The sequence below is a fragment of the Filicampus tigris genome, chromosome 2 (assembly GCF_054856515.1).
Source record: "Filicampus tigris isolate MCC_2025a chromosome 2, RoL_Ftig_1.0, whole genome shotgun sequence".
Taxonomy (NCBI): domain Eukaryota; kingdom Metazoa; phylum Chordata; class Actinopteri; order Syngnathiformes; family Syngnathidae; genus Filicampus; species Filicampus tigris.
Genome location: NC_141218.1, coordinates 4,352,762 through 4,366,372, shown reverse-complemented (window position 1 = coordinate 4,366,372; position 13,611 = coordinate 4,352,762). Strand labels below are relative to the sequence as shown.

Sequence of the window (13,611 nt, the reverse complement as noted above, 5' to 3'; positions counted from 1 at the left end):
ATCAACTGATCATACGTGAATACAATACCAAATACACGTTTATACACCACAAAGAAAAGTCTAAATACAGTTTGACTTGTTTTTCAAACGCCCCTTTTGGAGAGTTCTAATATTTCCGATTGCCTTGAACGTCACATGCCAGAGTCCGCCCTTAACTAGAAAGTGAAAGAAGACCTGAAACCTACTGAAAGGTAGGTCTTGGATCAACTTACTTCAACGACTTTGAACATGTGAGCTGTAAAACGATGATATAATGGCTTTGTTTATTGTTATTGTTTGTTTATTGATTTTTCCAGAATGGCCAGCCAGGAAGTGGCGAGTTTGCTGGAGAAATGCCTCAGGGCAGCAGCAGCAACAGCAAAAACCTCCACACAACGCACTGAGGCCGAGAGGCACAACTACTGCAGTGTCAAAGGTCTGACACAAGAGAGCGCTGTTGCAACAGCACCGAGACCGACTTCACGCTTGTCCTCTTGTTGCAGATTCCCTGTGTGTGGAGCTGGCTCTGCTTCTGCAGGAGGCCATCGAAATGAGGTGGCCCTTTGTGCCCGAGAAGTGGCAGTACAAGAAAGCCATAAGCTCCGATGACAAGAGCAACTTGAGCGAGCTCATCGGCCAGCATCTGCCGCAGCTCCTGGTGATGGGCGCACATCTGATCTGATCAGTCGTGGTGACTCAAATTGTTGCTTTCTCACGAGTGCCACGTCTCACTGAGACCAATTTGAATTATAGTCTCCTGTACCTGAGTGTAGAAGTCTTAATTATTATACCAGATCAGTCAGCCACGTGGTCCAGCGAGCAGGGGCGGAGTCAGAACGTGGTAAATGGGTGGGCCTGGAAACATTAGGGTAGGCCTGAATATTTCTCTCACTGAGCACAATCCTCCTGTCCCGACACATTGTATAATCAAATCAAATGACAAACTGAAAAATATGAAATTCAGATCTTCAGATTTTTCAGATTCTTCTTCAGAAATTCAGATCAATCACAATCACAATTATGCCATTCTTAATATTTAATCAAATAAAAAAAAACACAACGAAACAAGAATTTAAAAATAATTTGATAATAATTAAGAAAAAAATCTTTTTTTATGAATCCCACTGTGTGGGCAGTCTGTCAATCTGGGTGGGCCTGAGCACACCCAGGCCCACCCATGGCTCCACCCCTGCCAGCGGGTCAGCGTATATGTTGCCATGACGTAGCGGAGCTAGTCTATGTGGTCTCCAACGGGTCTTGAAGAAGTCGCAGGGACCTCGCGGATCTCACAAACAGAATTAGTCCCTGTGACTTTTACCGTCACTCCCAGTCGACACGGCTAGTCTCCAGAAGACACGACGGAGATGTCTTGGCAGCCAGCAATACGGGTCCTTGACTATGCACACGTCCGCTGTGTCACCAGAATGTCCTGGAGGCCGCCATCGTGGCCCAGGAAGCGCACGCGGCGCTGGCAGTGATCTTTTTGGTGGACCGCTTTCTCTACTGGACCGACGAGTCAGGGCAATTGCTGAAGATCAGCAAGCTGCTTCACAAACGCTACCCAGGCGTCCCCGTGGCCCCCCAACTGGTCATAAGACAGGCCCGGCTGTACCTCAACTCAGGTGAATGAGACGTGGCTGCACTCGCTTTAACAATACTGACTAATCGGAATCATCATCTCTCCTTTTAGGCAAACTGCAGAAGGCCGAATACATACTGAGCCATCTTATTGTCAACAGCGGCGCCACAGGTGAATACGCGTTTAATGTCTTATTACGCAGCGCCCTGTAAACTGTGAATAAATCGCAATTCTCATCTTTTGGCAGGATGTTGGGTGTACCATTCGGAAAGTGACCGTGCTCTCGTGCAGGCTGTGAGCCTGCAAGTGCGTGGAATGGTTTTGCAAAAACTAGGTCTGATTCTTTTCCCCTGCTGTGTGTGTCATTCATTCACCTCATTTTGACACTTCTGCAATGTCAATGTGCTCGCAGGCCTATGGCTGGAGGCCGCACAGCTCATCTGGGCTTCACTGGTTGGTTACTACGCGCTGCCTCAGCCGGATAAAAAGGTGACAGCGGTCCCTTTTCGGGGGTTTCGAAGCCGGTTTGCGCACTAGAACGAACCCCCACTTGTGTTGACCTCACAGGGTATCGGGACCTCTCTTGGTATCCTCGCTAACATACTGCTGTCCATGAATGATGAGGACTTCCGTGCTTTTAAGACCACTCCAGACATTGATTTAGTGAGTACAACTCCTGACTGAAATCAACCCAAACACATTTTTTTTAAGAATATGTTCGCAGCAGGCCCACTAGTTGAAACACAGCGTTTTGATTAATATTGCCTTTGTGGAATATGAGTTAAGCAGCAAAATCCACCCGTTTTGAGCCATCTCAGGGGGCGGACATTTTGTCACTTCTGTCGACTGAAAATGACATCACAACTGCCAAAGGCTCAGGTAACGACCCATCACGCCTCAACTTCAGACAGGTCAGCCGTGATTGGTCGTTAACTGAGCGATGAATGAATCATTTCATTTTCAGTCGACAGAAGTGACAAAATGGCCGCCCCCACAGATGGCTAAAAACGTGTGGATTAACTCTTATTCCACAAACGAGAATATTTATCAGAATGCCTTGTTTCAACTAGTGGGCTTGCATTGAACATATTTTTGAAAATGACTTCCCCTTCAAATAAATTTTACCAGTTGTATTTATTTGTCTTGGTGCACAGTCTTTACTTGGGGATACAACCCATCGTCTTCTGTCAGCGGCCGAGGCAGCCAAAATGGCGGTGGTATACAGCCAGTACACATCGCTTTATGTGCTGACCAATGTGGTATGATTTATTTCCACCGGGGGCTTTCAATCCTGTTCCCCGCGGGGCCGCCGTGCTGCCTGTTTCCCGCCTCTCCCTGCTGCAACACGTCTGATTCAAATCATCAGATAATCAGCAAGGTCTGCAAAAGCTGAATAACGATCCCGATCCTTTGAAAAAAAACAGGACGGCGGCCCTCGAGGAACAGGATTGAAGACGCCCGATTTACACAATGATGCAGGTGTGCCTAATGCCCGGTGAATCTTACTCCTCCTCCTGTTGTAGACAGCCCAGGGGACCTGCTTATTGTCGTACAGTTTCTCCGTGGCGTGCCCCCCCGCAAAGAGGACGTTCTTCCTCCTACAGGCCAAGGAAGCGTTTGAAGTGGGCCTCCTCAGCAAAGGAGAGGGCGACGTGGTCACCAGCCAGCAGGAGCTGCACACCTTCATCAAGGCAGCTTATTCGCTCGTCGTCACGCGCAAATGGCTCGACGGACCCTCTGAGGCCGTGACGTGGGCGACGCAGGCTTGCCAAGAGGCTTTGGCCCGTTTTGACGACTACTGCCACGCGGACGCCGACGACCGAGGCGGCTTTTGCGCTGAGATCATGCGTCTGATGGCTGGAGTCAAGCTGAAGTTGCACGTGGAGCCGTTGGTCAATTCCGACAGCCGCTCTTTTATCCCCGATAGCTTCAGAAACATGAGCGACTTGTTGGTTGGTTTCACGTTGGATGGCTTCTCCAGAGTGCTGCAGAGATTTCAGAAGTATCACGTGTCGCTGTGTAGGACCACTGATGCCAAGTGCAAGGCTGGGATCGAGGATGTCGATGGAGCAAGGATGTGCATTACAGCACTCGGGACCACAGTGGATGTGCTCAACACTGAAAGCATCACAGAGGCCTGTAAACCGTCAAGAGAGGCCCCCTCTGATGCTTCTCGACTGCCTGACCTCCACAGCAGTGCCGCAAGTGCAGACAGCCTTGGCTCTTCCTGGAAGAAGCTCTCCTTGACAAGTTGTGGGTCAGGGAGGTGCTCTGTTGGCAGCCCTACGGTCCCCACACCGCGCAGACCTGAAACCCACTTCTCCTCCGGTGCCAGTCACAGGTCCGACAAGTTTGAAATAGTCGAAGCTGATATACCAACGGCGGGCTCTGATGCCCCCGATGATGACCGTGGTCCAGTGGACCCATCAGCAGATGGACCGCAGTCCTTATCCCAGCTGATACTCAGATCAAGTTCTCTCAGCAACAGTTTTGGCTCCAAGTCGTCATGGGAAAACATTTCAGCAAGCCCGAGATCACACTGGTCCGCGGGAAGCCGCCAGAGCAGCAAATCATTCGAGTCGAGCGGTAGCTTCTTTCTCATGAGAACGCAAGATTGCGAAGCTAGCGATCCAGAGTATGACCCCGTTTCTGGGTGGAATTTTTTAGGCCTGCCCAAACTGTTGGAGTCCCCAAAAGTAGCTGCTGGAAGTTGCGGCACCACTGAACCCTCTACGGAAGGTTCACACGTGACACCGGAGGAGTTGATTCCTGGTCCTCAAATGTTGAACCCTTGGTGCAACAGCTGCCTTAAGAGAAACACCCTGGCTTGTGTTGATCCGGCGAGGCAGTACTCCCTGTCCCAGGAGGACTACCGCAGCCTCCTGGCTGGGGTTTGCCACGAATGTCTGCTGGGGAGACTGAGCAGCGACAAGGAGAAGTTCAAACTGAAGCAGTACGGCGTGGCCCACAGTAAGTTTCAAGTCCAGACTTCATACGTTTCTGAGTCCCTGCCGTAACACTGACGGTCGCCCCTGCCAGATGCTCTGCATTTAAAATTCTCCAAAGCCTCGGGACTATGGACCGCGAGGGAGACCTGTGCCTATATTGGCGATTCAATGGGCTTGCACGGCACCCACAGAACCGCCATCTGGGTCCAGTTCTTACACCAGGAAGAAAGGCTGAGCACGTGAGACCATAAAATCAAAAGATTGGTAGTCTCGGCAATGATTTCTAACTTTGTGTCAATTCGCAGTTACGTCGGGAAGGACTACCGGAAACCGACGCAGATCCAGTTTCACCTGAGAGATGTGGAGAGGCAAATGACGGCCCAGTATTATGTGACAGAATTCAACAAGAGCCTCTACGACAAGGACGTCATGGCCCAGATGTTCTTCCTGCCCTCGGAGGCGCTGTTGGTAAGCGCAAATCATGCCCAGAGCTCACTAAACACAAAACACCTTGCTCACATGTTCACATCCATGCCGGTGAACAGATTTTGGATGGAGATGTCATCGCGGGTTGCATCACCGTGGAGCCCTACATGCTCGGCCATTTTGTCAAACTCACCAACAACATCAAAAAGAAGAACGACGCTCTCCCTGCGACGGAATACGCCCTCGCCTTCGGACATTTCACCTACCTGCACTCCGACTGCCAGGACGTGGTTGTGGACTTGCAAGGTGTGTGCGAAATCAAGACTTGTGAAGTTCTAACCTGACAAATACATTTGCTGTCCTCGCAGGGTGGGTGACGGCCAATGGCAAAGGGCTGACTTACCTCACTGACCCCCAGATACATTCAACCAGAACCCCCCGCGGGCCTTCCAACCTCGCCCATAGCGGTATTGCTTCCTTCCTGCGGGAGCAACACGGACCGGAGTGCAACAGCGTTTGCCGGCTACTCAACCTGCCGCCAGTGCCCAAACCGTCAGAGTGATGCATCAATAATTCAATCATTCTCTTGTGCTGTTTCCAGAGGTGGCCATTCCGTCAGACTGACGGACCGGTCACTGACCGGCGCCCATTTTGACAAATGACGGGACACCTTTTAAAAATGACGGATGTCGTTTTTTATCCGTCAGTGTAATTTTCACTCACTGCGTCTGTCACTGACGCGTTTTCTGACGTTTTTGGGACGGACCAACTGATGGACCAACAGACTTCTGACGGACAAACTGACCAACTTAACTGATGGGCTGACGATTACAATTGAGTTTGTTACGAAAAATGACGGACTGACGAATGACGGATGGGTAGCCTGGCCGCTCATGGATGACAAATGACGAAGCAGCAAAATTTTGTCAAATTTCCACATCTGGTTGTCTCTGAGGCATTAACACTGATGCTGGAATCAATAGAAATGGTGGTAACAGATCCCTCAAACGTGAGGTTGTCAGGCAGACTCTCCTACAATTTTGTTTATGGGATCATTCAGGTTTCTTTGATTTATTATTGTATTTCAAAGTGGAACTAGTTACCTGTATGTGTTATCCTCACAAATATATGACTGTGTTGTGGTCTGACTGGTTTGAGAATGCAAGAATTTCCTGGCTTGCACAACCCATGAACAAAAGTCACCTGAGTGTGACCTGAATACACATTCAGTTAACTGCATAATACACACGCGCGTGCACTAGTCATGATTTCTTTATCAGTGATGATTGACCTTATTGTCATTGTGTCACGCATCCTGCTAGTCGTGTGATTTCCAACTAATAAAATGTTGACTGACTGCATGCTCATCCAGGAAAACATCACAGGTGGTGTTGTAGCAAAAATAAAATCCAACATCACCTTAAACCTTCCCCTAACATATGCTTTGACCTCAGATCTGTTGTATTTAGAATAAATCAGGTGCAGGCAATCTGCTTGGCACAGTGTGTCCTTACTGTATGGAGTTCGAACTGTTGCGCAATGGCGCAGCTACCAAGATGTGTCTACCCTGCGTTTGTTGTGATATGCAGGAGCTGATACTGAGCTCTGCGTGAGAAGTGTTGTGTCTTTACTTGTAGTATGTGTGCTATCAAAGAATGGTCGAAAAAGAAATGTTTTTTGAAGAGTATAGCCACCAGACCGACAAGCTAGCAAAGCTAAGCAAGAAAGCTAACAACAATCTTCATGAGAGTTATGGCACAGTATGGTTTCCTTCGTATCAAGGAACAGACACTAAAATGTGTTTTAACTTTCCAATGATATGTCTATAAATGTAAAAAGCAGCTTTGTCCACCTGTTGTGATCGATTTTAAAAGTTGTGACTTCATGTAGACGCTTCACTTAAAACACAAGTGACCTGACTGGCCTCCCATAACCCACTAAGCTACTCACAGACTATATATTTGCAATTAGCATTATTGCAAGTGTGCGTTTACATCCCCGGTAAGAAAATGTTCGCTTTTTGTTGCCTAGAAAGTTAAATATGCATCATGGAATGTTTTTAGGTCAAAATGCAAAATAGTGAATCAGGGGAATATGTTTACGCAAGACAAGTGGTCATTAAAGAGGATGAACCTTATCCCAGTCTGTGTGTGCTTATAAGGAAGTGACTCCACCTCACTCACTTATTATTGTCTGTGAGCAGCGTCAGCGTGCAAACATGAAACCTTTCGTTGTGCTCGTGTGCTTTCTGGCGACAAGCGTGGCCCAGAAGCCTCACCCGTGCAGTAAGTTCCTCAGATTGCTTCCTCTTAACTCATATTTACTGTCTTCAACTTTGCTTTGCTTCTTCCAAACAGCGAGTCCTTATCTTCTGAGCGGCCAACTCGTTTTGGTAACTTTTTTTTCTGTTGTTGTTAATTTCACTGTGTTGTCAAGGAGCCCTATAAACTCAATGAGATCTTATCTTTTTGTGCAGTCCACACAGAATGAGCAACTGTGGGCTTTCGCCCGCTACCTGTACGATGCACTGGGACACCGGATAAGACTCCAGGAAATGGGATTTTACCAGAACAAGTCTTTCACCTATGATGCTCTTCTTCTCTACAGAGAAGTGAGCCATGTGATGTCACTGAATCTGAGACCTTAAAGTGGAAGTCAACCCAAACATTTTTAGTTGAAACAAGGCATTCTGATTCATATTGCATTTGTAGAATAAGAGTTAATTCACCCGTTTTTAGCCATCTCGGGGGGCGGCCATTTTGTCACTTCTGTCGACTGAAAACGACATCACAACTGCTCAGGGTTCTGTTAACGGCCAATTATGGCTCGGCTTCAGAAAACAGGTGAGCCGTGATTGGTCGTTACCTGAGCCCTGAGCAACTGTGATGTCATTTTCACTCGACGGAAGTGCCAAAATGGCCACCACAACACAGTATCAATCAGAATGCCGTGTTTCAACTAGTGGACCTGCATAGAACATATTCTTGCAAAAGCAAAAATGCTTGGGTTTGAAAACTGAAACAATTGCAAGGATGACGATGTACGCGGCATGTTTTCTGTCCCCCAGGCCGTCATGTACGAGATCAACCATCAAGACCACACGTGCAGGAAAAGAGCCCTGCGGGTCGACTTCCACCCGATGGCAGTGCCGAGAAACTCCACCCTACTGGGCCAGGCCGTTGTGGGGAGCTCCTCCGGGCCGGGTCAGGGTCTCCTCGTCAACACGTGGACGGGCAAGCTTCCTGACAATGGTGAGGAGGCTACTGGGAATGAAAGCACTTACAAATAATCGTCAATAATCCCAGGTGCTCAATGTCTCTCTCCTCTTTATCCCGCAGCACCTTACTTGATCACGGTCACTGAATTTGGTTGCATTCCTGTCTCCACGTCTTACAAAACTCGGTCATTTGGATGGATGGTGACAAGGTAAGTCCTTGTTTATGTTTTAGGATTTGTTTGGACGATAGCGTTGCTATGTGGGTTTATGTAGCGGTTTCTTTTGGTTCAACAGCTTCTTCAACAACGTCGTTGGCATTTCCGACCCCAACCAGCTCAATCCTCCAGACTTCTGCCAAGACGCGATGGACGAGGAGCCCGTCGACTTCTTCAGCTTGTTCCAGATGAAATGAGTGCAAGTGCAAGTGCAAGTGAATCACTCGCCTTATCTGTAATCATCCAAAATTACACTGTGATGCTAATTTCGTCACTGTCTTCAATACAGTATTTTGTGTTTGCAGACCCTTAGTGGTCTATTTTTCTTTTAAATCAGATTTTTGGTCATTAGTCTGCTGTTTGCTTGTGTTAACTCAATAAAAGAACATCAAACGACGATTAGAACAATAATGTCCAGAAATGCTTTATGACTAAATGAATATCAGACGTAGTCACATATGAAACATTCCCACAGTCAGTGTTGCACATTTGGAGGAGGGGTCACTTGATAACAATAGTAACAAACTCCCCTCAATTCGCCCACTTCCTGCACTGCGACACGTGCCGCCCGCACTTCCGTCTCCAGCCACAGCAGCCTGGCGTCTGGATCCTCGTCGGAGAACTGGAGCAGAGACCCCGAGTGGCGCAGCACCTTTAAACACTGCTTCAGCACCAAGCCGGCGCTCCTCTTCCCTTCCTTGGCCTTCAACAGGGCGTCCGTGGTGCCTTTGTCCACGATGAGGTCCACACTGGTGGGGCCAAAGTGTTTTTGCAGCTGCGTACAGTCCAGCTCCACAAAGTCCAGCTGGGAAGAACGGTTGCCAGGTTGAACAGCTTTAGCCCGCACGTGCTCCTGCATGAGCCGTACGGCCACAGGGGAAATGTCCCCGCACGTCACCTGAACCGGCACGGGACAGCGCTGGTAAACGGACGGACCCAAAGCAGAAGTGCCGCAGCCCATATCCAGGACTTGAAGCCTGGCATCGGGGCTGGCCTTGGACTGTAATAAGGGCATGATGAAGTTTTGCACTGCTTCAAAGCCAAAGAACCACTCAAAGTTCTTGAACGTCTTGCTGCTGCTTTCAGCATAGAAGCGGTCCCACGTAGCTTTTTTGTCCATGTTTTCAATCATTTCAGCTGGACAGGCACAGGGAAGGAGAGGCAGGTTATATGAGACTTGTGTTATACTCTGCACCAGAATAAGTAGGGCCTAACCGATTAATCGGCCGGACGATGGCCCTTCAAATATCTGCCAAAATCGACCATTTGCAAATTGTTTTGACCTTTATGTACGCTAAACCTTTACAGTAGGTGTACATAAGTAACACTGGTCACATTATTTAGGACACAGACTTCCATACAATAACACTGTATACCGTACATTGTTCATCAGGTCATTGTATGGACCTGTCATCCAAACCAAAGTAAATCTGAATTTTTACAAGCAATGGTTAGGTAAGCATTGCAACTTGTGCAAGGAATTGATCTGGATGTTACTATTTTACACAGACCATAAAGTCAGGGTTTGTTTGAAAAATAAAAACATCGTGCAACACAAATCAAACAAATGTGTTGAACAGGACACATTCAACCATTTGCCACTGCATATTTGTGTTTCCTTGAGTGTTCTATATGAAATATTTATTTTATGAACGAATAAAAAACGGCTACTGGGTTATTTTATGCATTACATATAATACACAAAATATGCATTACAGTAAAACAGGCATTAAAAAATGCGCTGCACTTCCGTCAACAAAGAGCTGGTGAGCATATGAGCTACAGTAGCATTGTACGAGGTACCATGAAAGCACCAAAAACGCCGCAACCCCCCCGCAAATGAACAAATTGAATACCAATCTGGCGTGAGACGTACAGATAAGAGAAGAGTGAAGTCGTAAACATGCTGAAAATATCCTCGGGCTTGTCAAGAACGACTTTGGCAGCGGAGACATTGCTACTTGTAGTCCGAGCTCCAGAGCTGGTGCGACAAGAGGGCTTACTCGGATCCGGGGGAGAAAAAAAACGGACTACAAAAGCCGCCATTTTCCTTTTGGTCAAGAAATAGACGATCTTTGTTGCGTGTCGTTATCATGCATGATTGATTATCTTTGGTTTCTCCTTTATGATACGGAGGCAAATCTTGGGAGGATTTTATTGACCTTTTTTTTTAGTTTAGTTAAATATACCCTAAAAACAGTTAAACAATTCTTAAAAACATTAAACAGAAAATAAAAAAATAAAAATAAAAAAATTATTCCATAAAACAAATACAATTACTTGTAAAACAGATCCCGGCTCCGGCCTCCTTGTGTGGAGTTTGCATGTTCTCCCCGTGCCTGCGTGGGTTTTCTCCAGGAACTCCAGTTTCCTCACACATTCCAAAAACATGCATGGTAAGTTGATTGGACACTCTAAATTGCCCCTAGGTGTGATTGTGAGTGAGGATGTTTGTTTGTCTCTGTGTGCCCTGCGATTGACTGGCAACCAATTCAGGGTGTCCCCCGCCTACTGCCCGAAGACAGCTGGGATAGGCTCCAGCACGCCCGCGACCCTTGTGAGGACAAGCGGTATAAGACAATGGATGGCTAGAAAACAGAAGCTAAAAAAAATAAACCAAAAAAACAAAGCCACCCCCAAAAATAGAAAAAAGTTCCCATAGGGAATGCAATACGTTTCTGCATGACGATTTCTTCCAATGTTTGTACTAGCACAACACAACATTACATTATTCTCAACTGTTGTTTTTTTTCTTCCCATTTTCTCGTTTTTGTTCGGACCAAAATGCACGCAGCACAAAAAATAAGATGTAAATCCCTTTAATAAAACTCAAATGAAATGCAGTGTAACAAAGGAAAAGAATCCAACAAAGCATGTAGATAACATTTACAACCACAAAAGAAACCTGTACAACTCTAAATGCCTGGAGTCACTTCTATTTTCTCAAACATGTTTTTAGATATTTGGTGATAACTGGAGGGGGGGGCAGGTGTGGGGGTACCATGAACTGTACTTTGAACTTTTTTGTTTTCGACGCATGAGTGTCATCTCACATGTCGGGCGGCGTTCTGCTTCATACGCGTGGCTGTGGAGGGAGTGAGGGGAGGGGGTCATCGGAGTGGAGGGCACGGGGGCCTATTTGTACAAGATGTCATAATGGCCTGGTCTGTAGAGGAGGAAGATGCGCGGGTCGCCGCCTTCGGGGAAGACGTGATGATTGACCGTCCCACCTTCGCCTCTATCCATGTACTCCACAAGGATGGATAAGTTCAGGGCCTGCGCTAAGGCGATGATGTGAATGTGGTCGCTTTCTTTCGACATGGGCTCCACCTCCTTGGCAGGGACAAAAAAAAAAAGAAAAAAGAAAAAAAAAAAACGTTCAGTCATGAGCCGCCAATTTTGAGAAACATTCCTTCAAGCGCAAGCTCAAGGTACCTGCTGACAAAACTCCTTGACCGAGCGTCCTCCCTCGATGAAGTGCTGGAAAAAAGCGTGCTCCCGCTGCAGGTAGCCCGAGGTGAGCAGCCGCAAGTACACCACCACGTAGTCCGACACGTTCTGGTCGTTGAAGGACCTCAGCAGCTCCTTCAAGCTGGGCTGCTTCTCGCACAGCTCGATCAGGCCCATGAACTAGGCAAGACAGTCGGGACGTGACTGAGGAATTGCGGAAGGGGAGACTGATATTGTCGCAAACTCACAGTGTGATGGAAGTCCTCGATGGTGAACTCGGTGAATCCCTCGTTAACCAGGTCCAGTTTGCTTTTCGCTGCCACCGCTTTGAACCTGAGCACATTCGACAATGTGCACACGTGTGGCGTTATTGACATTTGTTTGCCCCACAACAAATTGCTAAGTTGTTTGTCCTTATATCTTGAGGTTGCACTCACTTCTGCAGTTCTTTGCTGTCATCTAGTAGAGACTCGAGATGTGCAAAGCCAAAGGCTCTGTAGAAACAGTTGCCGTCCGGTCTTGTCTTGCGGATGTATGAGTATTTTTTGTACAAGTCCTGTGGCGAAGCAGCAAAAAGTTTTTGGCATGGATGTAAAGACGGCCACATCGATTAGGTTTCACTGACCTTGATCTTGAGCTGATAAACTGTGTCTTCCTCGGAATACTCCCTCTGCAGCACGGACAGTTCCTTTCTGTCCGACACTAGAGGGTTACTGTTGGCTATCTGCATGGCCAGCCACGGGCGATTCGAGAGGATTAAAAAAATAAACACATCAGTTAGAATGCCAACTTCAAAATGAGGGCAGCTCTTTGAGGTAAAATTCTCACCTCCTGTTGAATTCTGTCCTGCTGTGCAATTATGGCCTCATCGTACGCCAGGCAGTTCACTCCTATCAAAGAGGGCATAGTCATACATGTGGATGAAGTTTTAAGGTGAATTAGGTAAATGTTTTTTTTTTTTTAATGCTCCAATGAAGATGACGTGACATTGAATGTGTTTACAACGTCTGCGAGCTCTAAAACGAAAACCATCGTCTCCCCTGCGTCGTTTGTGTCTAACGTTTCGCATATCGTTTGAACGCTGATTTGGTGTGCAAAAATCCCCAGACTGTAAGTCGCCTACTCAAGTGGCCAAACAAGCGTTTTCTTTGTGCAGCAATGTTAGCATTAGCCAACAACAAGCTATGGCCCCTTTCTTTAGCTGGACGCTGCGTGTCAAGCGCTTCGTCTGACGGAAGGACACCGGGCGAAAAGCGAGCGAAGCCACTCTGCTTTCAAGTGACTTGAGCCTCAAGACACGAGTGGCCTCGCCGCGTGCTGCTGTGTTGTGTTTCCACTTTGCTTTTCTCACCCTCCATCTCCCCCTGTGATGCTTCTTGCTGCTCCTCCGCCATCTTAGCTGTCCAGATCAGTTTCCTGTTTTTTTTCTCTCCCCATAACTTTATTGCTCATTTACAAACGTACAAAAAAAACAGTGACGTACACCGTACAGCGTGGTACAAGAAAACGTCGTATACAGAAAATTAAACGTATCGTACTCAACGTTGAATAGGACGACGTCATTTTTACCCTAATCACACATGAAAGTGTAATTTAACTGGGTCAAAAAACAAACACACATTCTCTTGGCTTAGAACGGAGTAACCGTTGTTACACGGCAACACAAAATTGTTAAATGTGATTATACAACATTTAGATGTCTGTCAGCTCTAAATGTAACATGGACATTTGTAGCTACTGTAATGTCATACCTGCTGCACTTTCCAACAATCGCCACTAAAGGGCGCTGAAGACAAC

General features: G+C 47.1%; 3 protein-coding genes across 3 annotated transcripts; 1 reads left to right on the top strand and 2 right to left on the bottom strand.

The window, feature by feature from the left end:
* The first annotated feature begins 47 nt into the window (after positions 1–47).
* Positions 48–8,761, top strand: alpk1 (alpha-kinase 1). Its single transcript, XM_086016625.1, has 20 exons — positions 48–191; positions 297–415; positions 483–637; positions 1,403–1,601; positions 1,670–1,729; positions 1,806–1,892; positions 1,971–2,047; positions 2,126–2,221; positions 2,713–2,817; positions 3,082–4,528; positions 4,598–4,745; positions 4,812–4,974; positions 5,052–5,238; positions 5,301–5,446; positions 7,094–7,217; positions 7,290–7,324; positions 7,409–7,543; positions 8,000–8,183; positions 8,271–8,358; positions 8,444–8,761. The coding sequence occupies exons 2-20, from the start codon at positions 298–300 to the stop codon at positions 8,559–8,561; spliced, it is 3,672 nt and encodes a 1,223-aa protein (XP_085872751.1). The 5' UTR covers positions 48–191; position 297; the 3' UTR covers positions 8,562–8,761.
* Positions 8,762–8,772: 11 nt separating this feature from the next.
* On the bottom strand, positions 8,773–10,370 carry cskmt (citrate synthase lysine methyltransferase). The gene is made up of 2 exons (XM_086016622.1): positions 10,241–10,370; positions 8,773–9,501 (listed from the first exon to the last, which is right to left on the bottom strand). The coding sequence occupies exons 1-2, from the start codon at positions 10,317–10,319 to the stop codon at positions 8,840–8,842; spliced, it is 741 nt and encodes a 246-aa protein (XP_085872748.1). The 5' UTR covers positions 10,320–10,370; the 3' UTR covers positions 8,773–8,839.
* Positions 10,371–11,167: 797 nt separating this feature from the next.
* LOC147150974 (ubiquitin thioesterase OTUB1-like) lies at positions 11,168–13,544 on the bottom strand. The gene is made up of 7 exons (XM_086016360.1): positions 13,166–13,544; positions 12,643–12,704; positions 12,440–12,538; positions 12,252–12,370; positions 12,063–12,147; positions 11,800–11,994; positions 11,168–11,697 (listed from the first exon to the last, which is right to left on the bottom strand). Exons 1-7 carry the CDS (start codon positions 13,206–13,208, stop codon positions 11,500–11,502), a joined length of 801 nt encoding a protein of 266 aa, XP_085872486.1. The 5' UTR covers positions 13,209–13,544; the 3' UTR covers positions 11,168–11,499.
* Between the last annotated feature and the right edge of the window lie 67 nt (positions 13,545–13,611).